The following is a 17,281-nucleotide window of genomic DNA, read 5'->3' as shown; positions in this document are numbered from 1 at the left end:
GGGCGGGGCTTGGCCCAATCGCATTTGCCTTTCCATTGGGATGCATGTTATCGCTAAGTAGCAGCCGCAGCCTCGATCACCAGCTGTTACTTCTATAGGGGCACATTTATCCGGCCTGTACCCCCAAATCTGGTGCCGAAGCCCTGCAATAGACGCACTTCCCAGCATGCACAGCTATTTCCCATTACACCAGCTCCGCGTCACATGGGCGCAGGGGGTGTGGCCAGTGCGGGGTGTTCAGGAGCAGGATAGGGCACAATGGTGAATGTGCCGCAGTCTGTATTCTGCACACCCATGTCCTCCTGCGGTGAGGTACCAGCTAGTGCATGAGGTTCTGGTTCTGCAGTGATGGACCTGGTTGCTGACTTTTCTCTCTCTCTGCAGCTCACGCGGTGTATGATCAGTGACGGCGCCTCGTCTGCCTGTACATATATTTATCCCCTGCGATGCCTCCCCGACCATCCGATTGTAGAAGATCCGCAGAGATTGGACAGAACCCCAAGACTCCGCCCTCCAGACTCCTGGACAAGAAAGTGCCTTAACACACAGAGGGCGCAGGAGCGGCGCAGGATCCACCGCACTAAACACGCGTCATGTCCCTGGTTATAGTCAATAACTGCGGTTTTATAAATCTAAGATTTTGAAGGAAATTTTTAATGACTTTAGATCAAAGTTAAGCAGCGAGGTGGGAAATTCATGAAGAATAATGAGCCCCCGGGGCGTCCGTGTGATGAAGGGATGCGAAGCTCCGCCACCTCATCCGTGATGACATCACTAACACTAGGACCGCACTGTGATGACATCACTAACACTAGGACCGCACTGTGATGACATCACTAACACTAGGACGGCCCTGTGATGACATCACTCACACAAGGAATGGACCCTGATGACATCACTAACACTAGGAATGTTCCCTGATGACATCACTAACACTAGGAATGTTCCCTGATGACATCACTAACACTAGGAATGGACCCTGATGACATCACTAACACTAGGACCGCACTTGACATCACTAACACTAGGAATGTTCCCTGATGACATCACTAACACTAGGACGGCTCTGTGATGACATCACTAACACTAGGACCGCACTGTGATGACATCACTAACACTAGGACCGCACTGTGATGACATCACTAACACTAGGACCGCACTGTGATGACATCACTAACACTAGGACCGCACTGTGATGACATTACTAACACTAGGACCGCACTGTGATGACATCACTAACACTAGGACCGCACTGTGATGACATCACTAACACTAGGACCGCACTGTGATGACATCACTAACACTAGGACCGCACTGTGATGACATCACTAACACTAGGACCGCACTGTGATGACATCACTAACACTAGGACCGCACTGTGATGACATTACTAACACTAGGACCGCACTGTGATGACATCACTAACACTAGGACCGCACTGTGATGACATCACTAACACTAGGACCGCACTGTGATGACATCACTAACACTAGGACCGCACTGTGATGACATCACTATCCATATAATCCATAACCCGCTCTTTAAAGGGAACCTGCCAGCAGAAAGTTCCCTAATAAACCACACCCACCATCCAGATGGGGTTTCTTTTATGGCCCAGGGCGGTGGCATCATCCAGAACTTTGAAGGGCAATATACAATGGTTGTATAAAGTCACAGAGCTGGAGAGGTCAGCACAAGTCCAGCTCTCTTCACCTCAGAACTCCTCCCTCTACTGTGATTGACATCATAGAGAGCCGGATATGATATCCCCGGGAATCAAACTGTCCATTACAGGGAAAGGAGCATTCTGAGGAATAGAGAGCTGGACTTCAGTGCTGAGCTCTCCGCCTCCCTGACCACCGCACTGGGTGATGAGGGAACAACGAAAAACACTCAAACCAGACAAACACATGGAAACATAAAACTGAGCGGGAAGGTGTTAGGATGCCTGACAGTAAACGGGTAGTGGTGCATGAGGACAGCTCCTGCTGACAGCTTAGCCCTCAGGCTTGTGGAGCAGCACATGGAGGTCGTGTTCACACCTAGGATGTCATCACAGCATCTGCAGCTCTTTATAGACTGTATGATGGTTATTTCCAGGACCCCCGTCATCATAGTCACATGACCCTGAGCAGGATGTTATGTGTCTACACCTCCAGCAGGGGACGCCGCCGCTCATTTGCTGTGGTTTTTATGTTTGGCTTTTTTTTTTTTTTATTTTTGGGTTGGATTTTAAATTTTTGATTTTAATGATTATAGATTTTATTTTCTGTATCTGAGAGCGATTTATCCCAGAATCTTTATCTAGAAGTGTCTATTTTTGACTAACCCCCCGCGATCACCTTTATAAGAGTTTTGCCAAATTAGATTCTTTATTTTTGACTTTGTAAAAAAATAAATAAATTTGTTTAATGACGATATTTCTGAGTGTCCAAGTGCGGGGGTCACCCCAGAACCCCGATAATCTCATCCTGTCTCTCACTGCATGGTCCCGGCCCCTCGTCGTGTCTTGTCCCTATGGGGTCCCCAGGACGGGATTCCTAGCCTCTGGGAGCGAGGCGATTGGACAATGACAGGAACAGGAATCACAGAGGATCCCTCAAGCACAAAACCCCTCAAGGTCTGAAAGTTTAGGGGGGAGGGGTTTGTTTTTGGGTTGGGAGAGGGGAACTCGGTGCCGTCATGGAAATCTACAGAAGATCCAACTGTCGAGTCATTGTGGTATTTTCCTGGCCCCTCCTCGGGGAGAGGAGACTACAGCGGATGAACCCGTCCTGCCCCTCGAGTCCTGGATTGGGACCTGCCTCTTCCGGGAGGCTCCTGCACTCGAGGTCACACAGAATGCGGCCCACAAGACCCGACACTGGGGGCTCCCGCTCACCTAAGTCCAAGTCACCAAATAGTTTCACTTTGGTCTGCGTTTTGTCCAGTACATCCCAGTTTTCCATCCAGTGAATTGTAATTCGGATTCCTCTGGTTTTGGTGGATTTTCTTGCTGTGGAGCCTCTGATCTTCCCCAGGAATTGGACCAGGAGGTGACCCAAAGGTGAAATCCGTATGTCAGAGCCCGTCTTCTCCCCTCCCTCCGGGCTGGGATATTCCTCCTCTGGTGATGGCAGAATGACGAGACGACCCGTAGAAGGTGATGGTGACCTCCTCATCACTAACGAGGGGGCGGCTCCTAAGTCTCTAATCTTCTGGGGCTGCGCTCACATGTGGCATCCACCTTGTAAACGCAACGTTAGCAGCAATTAGTCCGATCTCGTCTCCTCATGGGGAGAATGTAACATATAGTCACAGCACCCGATGTCTAGGAGGACACAAAGCTGCTGCATGGCCCGTGGCACTGACCCCCTGATCATCAAATCTTCAATTTGCTGCCAAACTGATGCTCCGCCCCCTTTTCCAGCAGCTTACGAAATGTGATGCCAGGTCACATGACCCATCGAAACCCAGAATAAGGGAAGAAAAAACAGACTGTGCCCCGTGTCTCTCTGCGGCCGCACCCTCCGGGCAGCACCGGCTATGGGCCGGCGCTGGGTCAGGACTAGAATCCACGTTCTCATAAAGGCCTCCGGTTCTTTAGCCATGAGCTGAGGCAAGGTCCTGCGTGCGGTGCCTGCTCCATGTATCTCCACATGGGATAAGGTCCTATTCCTACCTGGGCATCACATGGTTTTCTGGCCCTGGGGATGCAGGGAATCCCTCCAATCACTGTAGAGGTGTCAGGAACTGTAAGACACGAGGATCATGGAGACCAAGGCTTGATGGGACATGGTTGTAGCACGACGCAGCAGATAATCCATTATTAGAAAGACAACCCCCTCCTCAGCACCACCAAGACCCCCATTACATGACCAAAGCCCGAGGTAAGGACTAACAGCAGCAGGTGGGTGGGGGCGCTGTGGACGGGGTGGCAGCCACCCAGGGTAGTAGTGGACAAGGTGATGGGTGGGGACGCTGTGGATGGGGTGACGGCCCCACCTTGGGTAATAGTGGATGAGGTTACGGGATGGGGTGACGTCCCACCCTGGGTAGTAGTGGATGAAGTGACAGGTGGGGGGCGCTGTAGACGGGGTGACAGGAGGGGCACTATGGACGCAGTGACTGCCCCACTGGGTACCAGGGGACGAGTGGGGGTGCTGTGGGCGGGTGCAGCCACCCAGGATAGTTGTGGATAAGATGACAGGTGGAGACAGGGCGACGGGTGGGGGGCGCTGCGGACAAGTGGGGGGCTGTGGACGGGGTGACGGCCACCCTGGTTAGTAGTGGATGAGGTGACAGGTGGGGGACTGCGGACGGGGTGACGGGAGGGGGGGCTGCGGACGGGGTGACGGGAGGGGGGGCTGCGGACGGGGTGACGGGAGGGGGGGCTGCGGACGGGGTGACGGGAGGGGCGCGGCGCTGTGGACGGGGTGACGGGAGGGGGCGCTCAGCCTTGAAGCGGCGGTAATGATTTCTCTTACTTGCATACGAGAAGAAAGCGGCGCCTTCATAGTGTCTGAGTACAAAGGAGCCTGAAAATGAACGCACATCACAGCGGCCGCCATTCTGTTTGAACCGGCATATTGATTGGCTCCGACCCGTTTGCATTTTCTCTCTATTATTCGCATCGCTGAACTAAATCGACTGCGATGAACTTTCCACGGAAACTTCTTCACTTATTTCTTCAGTTCAAAGCCCGGAATGTGGTAAAGGGCATTTTTAATCGTCGCCTGTTGAGGATTCTGTGTGATAACCGCGGCTCCAGGTAGAAAACAAGATGTAAGATAAAGCGCGTGCGAGAGGCGAGACGACGGGGGAGGGGCTCCATACACACAGCGACACCCCCATCACTCAGGGGGGGACCAGAACCCAGAGACACCCCCACATCACTCAGGAAGACCGGTGCCCAGCTAAGGATTTGGTCATGGATGTGTATTATAGATGGATCCACTTGCTGCAGTGTCCGGTACTGACCAGAAATATGCGGAGGGCGATCCGCGACCGTACGGCTCTCCCGACCACGTGACGCTCCCGGCCCCTACACGCAGAAGCATCATCCTCCATCATCACTGCCGACCCAATCTTCCCTGCACAGAGGAGGTGGAAGCTGAAACACTCCCCATTACAGGACACAGAACACAGGAATACATGACATGACTACCACCTGCAGAGGGCAAGCACCCAACTTTCCAGGAATCCCCTAACCTGGGCAGAGGATATTTAACCCCACAGCTCAATGACAATTACCGCAGCTTCTTTCCAGGTTTATTCCACCACAAAAGCAAAAAAAAAACTCCTTTTTTTATAGAATATGTATAAAAAAAGAAATCTGCATAGGTGCCCATCCCCCGATCACCCACTGTAACCCCTTCACTGCCGTGGCGCTGCACAGTGTACTCCGACATCATCCAGGAGTGTGGGGGGATGTGGGTGATAAGTCCTGAGTAGCTCATCCAGTGTACAGCACATTGGGGGCTCAGTCCCGGGAGATGCCCTCTAATGTCTCATACCGGCCCCCCAAAACCGGGGGGTTAGGATCCGCTGGACTTGACAAACTGCATCTTGTAGTTGGCCTTGGCTCTCTTGTCGGAGGCGCGGGGGTCGCTGCTCTCCCTCTTGTCGGAGGCGCGGGGGTCGCTGCTCGCCCTCTTGTCGGAGGAGCGGGGGTCGCTGCCCGCCCTTCTGTCGGAGGAGCGGGGGTCGCTGCCCGCCCTTCTGTCGGAGGAGCGGGGGTCGCTGCCCGCCCTTCTGTCGGAGGAGCGGGGGTCGCTGCCCGCCCTTCTGTCGGAGGAGCGGTGGTCGCTGCCCGCCCTTCTGTCGGAGGCGCGGGGGTCGCTGCCCGCCCTTCTGTCGGAGGCGCGGGGGTCGCTGCCCGCCCTTCTGTCGGAGGCGCGGGGGTCGCTGCCCGCCCTTCTGTCGGAGGCGCGGGGGTCGCTGCCCTCCCTTCCGTCGGAGGCGCTATGATTGCCGCTATCTGCTGTGGGATGGATCTCGGAGTCACTGGAGCCGTCACTGGAGTCTGACTCGCTCTCAGCCCTTTCCAGAGGAGGCGGCTTCTCTTCAGCGATTGTGGGCTACAAAGAGAGAAAAAAAAAAAAGAGAGAAACCTTTATGGGTGCACGGCCCTCGCCATCACTGCCCCTTTATGGGTGCACGGCCCTCGCCATCACTGCCCCTTTATGGGTGCACGGCCCTCGCCATCACTGCCCCTTTATGGGTGCACGGCCCTCGCCATCACTGCCCCTTTATGGGTGCACGGCCCTCGCCATCACTGCCCCTTTATGGGTGCACGGCCCTCGCCATCACTGCCCCTTTATGGGTGCACGGCCCTCGCCATCACTGCCCCTTTATGGGTGCACGGCCCTCGCCATCACTGCCCCTTTATGGGTGCACGGCCCTCGCCATCACTGCCCCTTTATGGGTGCACGGCCCTCGCCATCACTGCCCCTTTATGGGTGCACGGCCCTCGCCATCACTGCCCCTTTATGGGTGCACGGCCCTCGCCATCACTGCCCCTTTATGGGTGCACGGCCCTCGCCATCACTGCCCCTTTATGGGTGTTTAGAACCTGGTATCAACGTTGCTTTATGGGTGCACTTCATCCGTCACATTACGGGTTGTGACACCCGGATGTCTCCAGTATAATTCATACACATTGGGTCGGCACCTCCGGGTCCATCGTCCACCCGCAGCGAGGAAACACCCAGCACTTTACCCTCCCGAGGACGGGCGTTGAGATGAGCCGCCCCAACACATACCTCACTGAATCCGAGGCCGCAGTGGCGCCGGTTCCTCCCAGACGTGCTGCTGTCCATGCTCTGCTGATACTGATGCTCCAAGTCATCGTTCATTTTGCGATCCTCTTCTCCTGTGGAGCAGAAGATGGAAATGATGAGGGGCAGAGACTGACAGCCGGGGGTCCTGGTGGGCAGGGGAGGATGCCGTTACATGACAATTCCATTGGTGCTTTTGTCAGATTTCCGAGCACCGTCTGCGGAGTCCCGGGGGATGCTGTGGTGACGTCACGGATGGGCGGCAGGTAAGAACCAGGAGAAGACCCTGTGCACACAAACATGTGGGGGACCGATATCCGGCGGCACTATTTGCGGGCAGGCATCGGTCCCCATAGACTGAAATATATAGGACATGGGGGAGGTGCAGGAGGCATAAAGACCTCTACTATAGAGAGGGGAGGACAATATTTGGGGTGTCACACAGGCGATCAGACATCCTTACCTGACCGGAAGTGAGATGTAGATTTGTGGTCTCCGATGACGAGGCGCCCTGTGTGTTCTTTCTAAAAATCCAAAGAGTCAAAGGTAATGTGACAATATCTTCATTCCCCCATTCAGATACTGCAGACTCTCTGCCTCCTCCTCTATATGACCCTCATGTTGTGAGAGGGAGGAGGGGGATGCTGCAGACTCTCTGCCTCCTCCTCTATGTGACCCTCATGTTGTGAGAGGGAGGAGGGGGATGCTGCAGACTCTCTGCCTCCTCCTCTATGTGACCCTCATGTTGTGAGAGGGAGGAGGGGGATGCTGCAGACTCTCTGCCTCCCCCTTTATGTGACCCTCATGCTGTGAGAGGGAGGAGGGGGATGCTGCAGACTCTCTGCCTCCTCCTCTTTATGACCCTCATGTTGTGAGAGGGAGGAGGGGGATGCTGCAGACTCTCTGCCTCCTCCTCTATGTGACCCTCATGCTGCAGACTCTCTGCCTCCCCCTCTATGTGACCCTCATGCTGTGAGAGGGAGGAGGGGGATGCAGCACACTCTCTGCCTCCCCCTCTATGTGACCCTCATGCTGTGAGAGGGAGGAGGGGGGTGCTGCAGACTCTCTGCCTCCTCCTCTATGTGACCCTCATGCTGTGAGAGGGAGGAGGGGGATGCTGCAGACTCTCTGCCTCCCCCTCTATGTGACCCTCATGCTGTGAGAGGGAGGAGGGGGATGCTGCAGACTCTCTGCCTCCCCCTCTATGTGACCCTCATGCTGTGAGAGGGAGGAGGGGGATGCTGCAGACTCTCTGCTTCCCCCTCTATGTGACCCTCATGCTGTGAGAGGGAGGAGGGGGATGCTGCAGACTCTCTGCCTCCTCCTCTATGTGACCCTCATGCTGTGAGAGGGAGGAGGGGGATGCTAGAGACTCTCTGCCTCCTCCTCTATATGACCCTCATGCTGTAAGAGGGAGGAGGGGGATGCTGCAGACTCTCTGCCTCCTCCTCTATATGACCCTCATGTTGTGAGAGGGAGGAGGGGGATGCTGCAGACTCTCTGCCTCCCCCTCTATGTGACCCTCATGCTGTGAGAGGGAGGAGGGGGATGCTGCAGACTCTCTGCCTCCTCCTCTATGTGACCCTCATGCTGTGAGAGGGAGGAGGGGGATGCTGCAGACTCTCTGCCTCCCCCTCTATGTGACCCTCATGCTGTGAGAGGGAGGAGGGAGATGCTGCAGACTCTCTGCCTCCCCCTCTATGTGACCCTCATGCTGTGAGAGGAAGGAGGGGGATGCTGCAGACTCTCTGCCTCCTCCTCTATGTGACCCTCATGCTGTGAGAGGGAGGAGGGGGATGCTGCAGACTCTCTGCCTCCCCCTCTATGTGACCCTCATGCTGTGAGAGGGAGGAGGGGGATGCTGCAGACTCTCTGCCTCCCCCTCTATGTGACCCTCATGCTGTGAGAGGGAGGAGGGGGATGCTGCAGACTCTCTGCCTCCTCCTCTATGTGACCCTCATGCTGTGAGAGGGAGGAGGGGGGATGCTGCAGACTCTCTGCCTCCTCCTCTATGTGACCCTCATGCTGTGAGAGGGAGGAGGGGGATGCTAGAGACTCTCTGCCTCCTCCTCTATGTGACCCTCATGCTGTGAGAGGGAGGAGGGGGATGCTGCAGACTCTCTGCCTCCTCCTCTATGTGACCCTCATGCTGTAAGAGGGAGGAGGGGGATGCTGCAGACTCTCTGCCTCCCCCTCTATGTGACCCTCATGCTGTAAGAGGGAGGAGGGGGATGCTGCAGACTCTCTGCCTCCCCCTCTATGTGACCCTCATGCTGTGAGAGGGAGGAGGGGGATGCTGCAGACTCTCTGCCTCCCCCTCTATGTGACCCTCATGCTGTGAGAGGGAGGAGGGGGATGCTGCAGACTCTCTGCCTCCTCCTCTATGTGACCCTCATGCTGTGAGAGGGAGGAGGGGGATGCTGCAGACTCTCTGCCTCCCCCTCTATGTGACCCTCATGCTGTGAGAGGGATGAGGGGGATGCTGCAGACTCTCTGCCTCCCCCTCTATATGACACTCATGTTGTGAGAGGGAGGAGGGGGATGCTGCAGACTCTCTGCCTCCCCCTCTATGTGACCCTCATGCTGTGAGAGGGAGGAGGGGGATGCTGCAGACTCTCTGCCTCCCCCTCTATGTGACCCTCATGCTGTGAGAGGGAGGAGGGGGATGCTGCAGACTCTCTGCCTCCTCCTCTATGTGACCCTCATGCTGTGAGAGGGAGGAGGGGGATGCTGCAGACTCTCTGCCTCCCCCTCTATGTGACCCTCATGCTGTGAGAGGGAGGAGGGGGATGCTAGAGACTCTCTGCCTCCTCCTCTATATGACACTCATGTTGTGAGAGGGAGGAGGGGGATGCTGCAGACTCTCTGCCTCCCCCTCTATGTGACCCTCATGCTGTGAGAGGGAGGAGGGGGATGCTGCAGACTCTCTGCCTCCTCCTCTATGTGACCCTCATGCTGTGAGAGGGAGGAGGGGGATGCTGCAGACGCTCTGCCTCCCCCTCTATGTGACCCTCATGCTGTGAGAGGGATGAGGGGGATGCTGCAGACTCTCTGCCTCCTCCTCTATGTGACCCTCATGCTGCAGACTCTCTGCCTCCCCCTCTATGTGACCCTCATGCTGTGAGAGGGAGGAGGGGGATGCTGCAGACTCTCTGCCTCTTCCTCTATGTGACCCTCATGCTGCAGACTCTCTACCTCCTTCTCTATATGACCCTCATGCTGTGAGAGGGAGGAGGGGGATGCTGTAGACTCTCTGCCTCCTCCTCTATGTGACCCTCATGCTGTGAGAGGGAGGAGGGGGATGCTGCAGACTCTCTGCCTCCCCCTCTATGTGACCCTCTTGCTGTGAGAGGGAGGAGGGGGATGCTGCAGACTCTCTGCCTCCTCCTCTATGTGACCCTCATGCTGTGAGAGGGAGGAGGGGGATGCTGCAGACTCTCTGCCTCCCCCTCTATGTGACCCTCATGCTGTGAGAGGGAGGAGGGAGATGCTGCAGACTCTCTGCCTCCCCCTCTATGTGACCCTCATGCTGTGAGAGGAAGGAGGGGGATGCTGCAGACTCTCTGCCTCCTCCTCTATGTGACCCTCATGCTGTGAGAGGGAGGAGGGGGATGCTGCAGACTCTCTGCCTCCCCCTCTATGTGACCCTCATGCTGTGAGAGGGAGGAGGGGGATGCTGCAGACTCTCTGCCTCCCCCTCTATGTGACCCTCATGCTGTGAGAGGGAGGAGGGGGATGCTGCAGACTCTCTGCCTCCTCCTCTATGTGACCCTCATGCTGTGAGAGGGAGGAGGGGGGATGCTGCAGACTCTCTGCCTCCTCCTCTATGTGACCCTCATGCTGTGAGAGGGAGGAGGGGGATGCTGCAGACTCTCTGCCTCCCCCTCTATGTGACCCTCATGCTGTGAGAGGGAGGAGGGGGATGCTGCAGACTCTCTGCCTCCTCCTCTATGTGACCCTCATGCTGTGAGAGGGAGGAGGGGGATGCTAGAGACTCTCTGCCTCCTCCTCTATATAACCCTCATGCTGTAAGAGGGAGGAGGGGGATGCTGCAGACTCTCTGCCTCCCCCTCTATGTGACCCTCATGCTGTGAGAGGGAGGAGGGGGATGCTGCAGACTCTCTGCCTCCCCCTCTATGTGACCCTCATGCTGTGAGAGGGAGGAGGGGGATGCTGCAGACTCTCTGCCTCCTCCTCTATGTGACCCTCATGCTGTGAGAGGGAGGAGGGGGATGCTGCAGACTCTCTGCCTCCCCCTCTATGTGACCCTCATGCTGTGAGAGGGATGAGGGGGATGCTGCAGACTCTCTGCCTCCCCCTCTATATGACACTCATGTTGTGAGAGGGAGGAGGGGGATGCTGCAGACTCTCTGCCTCCCCCTCTATGTGACCCTCATGCTGTGAGAGGGAGGAGGGGGATGCTGCAGACTCTCTGCCTCCCCCTCTATGTGACCCTCATGCTGTGAGAGGGAGGAGGGGGATGCTGCAGACTCTCTGCCTCCTCCTCTATGTGACCCTCATGCTGTGAGAGGGAGGAGGGGGATGCTGCAGACTCTCTGCCTCCCCCTCTATGTGACCCTCATGCTGTGAGAGGGAGGAGGGGGATGCTAGAGACTCTCTGCCTCCTCCTCTATATGACACTCATGTTGTGAGAGGGAGGAGGGGGATGCTGCAGACTCTCTGCCTCCCCCTCTATGTGACCCTCATGCTGTGAGAGGGAGGAGGGGGATGCTGCAGACTCTCTGCCTCCTCCTCTATGTGACCCTCATGCTGTGAGAGGGAGGAGGGGGATGCTGCAGACTCTCTGCCTCCCCCTCTATGTGACCCTCATGCTGTGAGAGGGATGAGGGGGATGCTGCAGACTCTCTGCCTCCTCCTCTATGTGACCCTCATGCTGCAGACTCTCTGCCTCCCCCTCTATGTGACCCTCATGCTGTGAGAGGGAGGAGGGGGATGCTGCAGACTCTCTGCCTCTTCCTCTATGTGACCCTCATGCTGCAGACTCTCTACCTCCTTCTCTATATGACCCTCATGCTGTGAGAGGGAGGAGGGGGATGCTGTAGACTCTCTGCCTCCTCCTCTATGTGACCCTCATGCTGTGAGAGGGAGGAGGGGGTTGCTGCAGACTCTCTGCCTCCTCCTCTATGTGACCCTCATGCTGTGAGAGGGAGGATGGGGATGCTGCAGACTCTCTGCCTCCCGCTCTATATGACCCTCAAGCTGTGAGAGGGAGGAGGGGGATGCTGTAGACTCTCTGCCTCCTCCTCTATGTGACCCTCATGCTGTAAAAAGGGAGGAGGGGGATGCTGCAGACTCTCTGCCTCCTCCTCTATGTGACCCTCATGCTGTGAGAGGGAGGAGGGGGGATGCTGCAGACTCTCTGCCTCCTCTATGTGACCCTCATGCTGTGAGAGGGAGGAGGGGGATGCTGCAGACTCTCTGCCTCCTCTATGTGACCCTCATGCTGTGAAAGGGAGGAGGGGGATGCTGCAGACTCTCTGCCTCCTCTATGTGACCCTCATGCTGTGAGAGGGAGGAGGGGGATGCTGCAGACTCTCTGCCTCCTCCTCTATGTGACCCTCATGCTGTGAGAGGGAGGAGGGGGACGCTGCAGACTCTCTGCCTCCCCCTCTATGTAACCCTCATGCTGCAGACTCTCTGCCTCCCCCTCTATGTGATCCTCATGCTGTGACTCTCTGCCTCCTCCTCTATGTGACCCTCATGCTGTGAGAGGGAGGAGGTGGACGCTGCAGACTCTCTGCCTCCTCCTCTATGTGACCCTCATGCTGTGGGAGGGAGGAGGGGGATGCTGCAGACTCTCTGCCTCCTCCTCTATATGACCCTCATGCTGTGAGAGGGAGGAGGGGGATGCTGCAGACTCTCTGCCTCCTCCTCTATGTGACCCTCATGCTGTGAGAGGGAGGAGGGGGGATGCTGCAGACTCTCTGCCTCCCCCTCTATGTGACCCTCATGCTGCAGACTCTCTGCCTCCTCCTCTATGTGACCCTCATGCTGTGAGAGGGAGGAGGGGGGATGCTGCAGACTCTCTGCCTCCCCCTCTATGTGACCCTCATGCTGCAGACTCTCTGCCTCCTCCTCTATGTGACCCTCATGCTGTGAGAGGGAGGAGGGGGGATGCTGCAGACTCTCTGCCTCCTCCTCTATGTGACCCTCATGCTGTGAGAGGGAGGAGGGGGGATGCTGCAGACTCTCTGCCTCCTCCTCTATGTGACCCTCATGCTGTGAGAGGGAGGAGGGGGGATGCTGCAGACTCTCTGCCTCCTCCTCTATGTGACCCTCATGCTGTGACTCTCTGCCTTGCACTGTCATTATAAGAGCTGATCTCCCACAATGATTGGGCCCTGGGCCTCGGCTTTCCCCTTTCTCGCACCTTTCCGGCCCCCATGAGCCTCAGGAATTTCTGCTTCCGCTCATCATTTCCCAGATCCGCCCGATCCCAAGTGCTGCCCCCGACCTGGAAGACAAGAGAACATCACTGAGCGCAGACAGAGGAGACATGACCCGACAACAGGAGAGACAGACAGACAGACAGACAGAGGGAACCTGACCCGACAACAGGAGAGACAGACAGACAGACAGACAGACAGAGGGAACCTGACCCGACAACAGGAGAGACAGACAGACAGAGGGGACCTGACCCGACAACAGGAGAGACAGACAGACAGAGGGGACCTGACCCGACAACAGGAGAGACAGACAGACAGAGGGGACCTGACCCGACAACAGGAGAGACAGACAGACAGAGGGGACCTGACCCGACAACAGGAGAGACAGACAGACAGAGGGGACCTGACCCGACAACAGGAGAGACAGACAGACAGAGGGGACCTGACCCGACAACAGGAGAGACAGACAGACAGAGGGGACCTGACCCGACAACAGGAGAGACAGACAGAGGGGACCTGACCCGACAACAGGAGAGACAGACAGAGGGGACCTGACCCGACAACAGGAGAGACAGACAGAGGGGACCTGACCCGACAACAGGAGAGACAGACAGACAGAGGGGACCTGACCCGACAACAGGAGAGACAGACAGACAGAGGGGACCTGACCCGACAACAGGAGAGACAGACAGACAGAGGGAACCTGACCCGACAACAGGAGAGACAGACAGACAGAGGGGACATGACCCGACAACAGGAGAGACAGACAGACAGACAGAGGGGACATGACCCGACAACAGGAGAGACAGACAGACAGACAGAGGGGACATGACCCGACAACAGGAGAGACAGACAGACAGACAGAGGGGACATGACCCGACAACAGGAGAGACAGACAGAGGGGACATGACCCGACAACAGGAGAGACAGACAGAGGGGGACATGACCCGACAACAGGACAGACAGACAGACAGACAGACAGAGGAGACATGACCCGACAACAGGAGAGACAGACAGACAGACAGAGGGGACATGACCCGACAACAGGAGAGACAGACAGACAGAGGGGACCTGACCCGACAACAGGAGAGACAGACAGACAGAGGGGACCTGACCCGACAACAGGAGAGACAGACAGACAGAGGGGACCTGACCCGACAACAGGAGAGACAGACAGACAGAGGGAACCTGACCCGACAACAGGAGAGACAGACAGACAGAGGGGACATGACCCGACAACAGGAGAGACAGACAGACAGACAGAGGGGACATGACCCGACAACAGGAGAGACAGACAGACAGACAGAGGGGACATGACCCGACAACAGGAGAGACAGACAGACAGACAGAGGGGACATGACCCGACAACAGGAGAGACAGACAGAGGGGACATGACCCGACAACAGGAGAGACAGACAGAGGGGGACATGACCCGACAACAGGACAGACAGACAGACAGACAGACAGAGGAGACATGACCCGACAACAGGAGAGACAGACAGACAGAGGGGACATGACCCGACAACAGGAGAGACAGACAGACAGACAGAGGGGACATGACCCGACAACAGGAGAGACAGACAGACAGAGGGGACATGACCCGACAACAGGAGAGACAGACAGACGGACAGAGGGGACATGACCCGACAACAGGAGAGACAGACAGACGGACAGAGGGGACATGACCCGACAACAGGAGAGACAGACAGACGGACAGAGGGGACATGACCCGACAACAGGAGAGACAGACAGACGGACAGAGGGGACATGACCCGACAACAGGAGAGACAGACAGACGGACAGAGGGGACATGACCCGACAACAGGAGAGACAGACAGACGGACAGAGGGGACATGACCCGACAACAGGAGAGACAGACAGACGGACAGAGGGGACATGACCCGACAACAGGAGAGACAGACAGACGGACAGAGGGGACATGACCCGACAACAGGAGAGACAGACAGACGGACAGAGGGGACATGACCCGACAACAGGAGAGACAGACAGACGGACAGAGGGGACATGACCCGACAACAGGAGAGACAGACAGACAGAGGGGACATGACCCGACAACAGGAGAGACAGACAGACAGACAGAGGGGACATGACCCGACAACAGGAGAGACAGACAGAGGGGACATGACCCGACAACAGGAGAGACAGGCAGAGGGGACATGACCCGACAACAGGAGAGACAGACAGACAGACAGAGGGGACATGACCCGACAACAGGAGAGACAGACAGACAGACAGAGGGGACATGACCCGACAACAGGAGAGACAGACAGACAGAGGGGACCTGACCCGACAACAGGAGAGACAGACAGACAGACAGAGGGAACCTGACCCGACAACAGGAGAGACAGACAGACAGAGGGGACATGACCCGACAACAGGAGAGACAGACAGAGGGGACATGACCCGACAACAGGAGAGACAGGCAGACAGAGGGGACATGACCCGACAACAGGAGAGACAGACAGAGGGGACATGACCCGACAACAGGAGAGACAGGCAGAGGGGACATGACCCGACAACAGGAGAGACAGACAGACAGACAGAGGGGACATGACCCGACAACAGGAGAGACAGACAGACAGACAGAGGGGACATGACCCGACAACAGGAGAGACAGACAGACAGAGGGGACCTGACCCGACAACAGGAGAGACAGACAGACAGACAGAGGGAACCTGACCCGACAACAGGAGAGACAGACAGACAGAGGGGACATGACCCGACAACAGGAGAGACAGACAGAGGGGACATGACCCGACAACAGGAGAGACAGGCAGACAGAGGGGACATGACCCGACAACAGGAGAGACAGGCAGACAGAGGGGACATGACCCGACAACAGAAGAGACAGACAGAGGGGACATGACCCGGCAACAGCAGAGACAGGCAGAGGGGACATGACCCGACAACAGGAGAGACAGACAGACAGACAGAGGGAACCTGACCCGACAACAGGAGAGACAGACAGACAGAGGGGACATGACCCGACAACAGGAGAGACAGACAGACAGAGGGAACCTGACCCGACAACAGGAGAGACAGACAGACAGACAGAGGGGACATGACCCGACAACAGGAGAGACAGACAGAGGGGACATGACCCGACAACAGGAGAGACAGGCAGACAGAGGGGACATGACCCGACAACAGAAGAGACAGACAGAGGGGACATGACCCGGCAACAGCAGAGACAGACAGACAGACAGAGGGGGACGGGGGGTTGTGACAATAGTGGGGGCGGGGCATGAGCGGCCGCTCCTCCCCCTCTCGGGCGCTCCGGGTCACCTCCTCCTCCCGGTTCCGGGCTCCTCTCTTGTGTCCCCGCCTCTCCTCGTCCTCCGTGTAGCGGCTCATCTCGCGCGTCCTTCGGTTCCGCCACCAACGCAAGGAATGCCGGGACAGGAAGGCGGCCAGTGGCGGTCACGTGTTTCCTGTCCCCCGCCGGAACTACATTTCCCATCATTCTGTTCTGCGCGCATGATCAGTGCGTGGATACCTCACTATAGCTCACTCCCCGTATATCCCTCTGCAGGCACTCCCATATCTATATCTCCTCCTATAGACACCCCCATATCTATATCTTCTCCTATAGACGCCCCCATATCTATATCTTCTCCTATAGACACCCCCATATCTATATCTTCTCCTATAGACGCCCCCATATCTATATCTTCTCCTATAGACGCCCCCATATCTATATCTCCTCCTATAGACACCCCCATATCTATATCTTCTCCTATAGACGCCCCCATATCTATATCTCCTCCTATAGACACCCCCATATCTATATCTCCTCTTATAGACACCCCCATATCTATTTCTCCTCCTATAGACGCCCCCATATCTATTTCTCCTCCTATAGACACCCCCATATCTATTTCTCCTCCTATAGACACCCCCATATCTATTTCTCCTCCTACAGACGCCCCCATATCTATATCTTCTCCTATAGACGCCCCCATATCTATATCTCCTCCTATAGACACCACCTTATCTATATCTCCTCCTATAGACACCACCTTATCTATATCTCCTCCTATAGACACCCCCATATCTATTTCTCCTCCTATAGACACCCCCATATCTATTTCTCCT

The 17,281-nt window shown here is 56.4% G+C and overlaps 2 protein-coding genes across 11 annotated transcripts in view; one reads left to right on the top strand and one right to left on the bottom strand.

The window, feature by feature from the left end:
* PLEKHA7 (pleckstrin homology domain containing A7) overlaps positions 1 to 2,420 on the top strand; it is a 99,710-nt gene extending 97,290 nt beyond the window's left edge. For all 10 annotated transcript variants that reach the window (XM_072119166.1, XM_072119169.1, XM_072119167.1 and 7 more), the window contains one exon: positions 385 to 2,420. Coding sequence is in view for 1 of the 10 variants with exons in the window: in XM_072119168.1 (XP_071975269.1) it covers positions 385 to 407 (23 nt within the window). In the remaining 9 variants the exon portion in view is untranslated. The remainder of the gene's footprint in view (positions 1 to 384) is intronic.
* Positions 2,421 to 5,238: 2,818 nt separating this feature from the next.
* On the bottom strand, positions 5,239 to 16,615 carry C7H11orf58 (chromosome 7 C11orf58 homolog). Its single transcript, XM_072119161.1, has 5 exons — positions 16,472 to 16,615; positions 13,150 to 13,233; positions 7,222 to 7,282; positions 6,744 to 6,853; positions 5,239 to 6,059 (listed from the first exon to the last, which is right to left on the bottom strand). The coding sequence occupies exons 1-5, from the start codon at positions 16,538 to 16,540 to the stop codon at positions 5,517 to 5,519; spliced, it is 867 nt and encodes a 288-aa protein (XP_071975262.1). The 5' UTR covers positions 16,541 to 16,615; the 3' UTR covers positions 5,239 to 5,516.
* Between the last annotated feature and the right edge of the window lie 666 nt (positions 16,616 to 17,281).

Source organism: Engystomops pustulosus, chromosome 7 (genome assembly GCF_040894005.1).
Source record: "Engystomops pustulosus chromosome 7, aEngPut4.maternal, whole genome shotgun sequence".
NCBI lineage: Eukaryota > Metazoa > Chordata > Amphibia > Anura > Leptodactylidae > Engystomops > Engystomops pustulosus.
The sequence above is the reverse complement of the archived record's forward strand: the minus strand, read 5'-3'. Positions and strand labels throughout refer to the sequence as shown.

Excerpts from the sequence above, each read along its gene's own strand:
- C7H11orf58 (XM_072119161.1), bottom strand. The coding sequence starts at position 16,540 with ATGAGCCGCTACACGGAGGACGAGGAGAGGCGGGGACACAAGAGAGGA. Across the intron at positions 13,234-16,471 it reads CCCGGAACCGGGAGGAGGAG|GTCGGGGGCAGCACTTGGGA; the intron begins GTGACCCGGAGC and ends CTTGTCTTCCAG. Across the intron at positions 7,283-13,149 it reads GGCTCATGGGGGCCGGAAAG|AAAGAACACACAGGGCGCCT; the intron begins GTGCGAGAAAGG and ends TTGGATTTTTAG.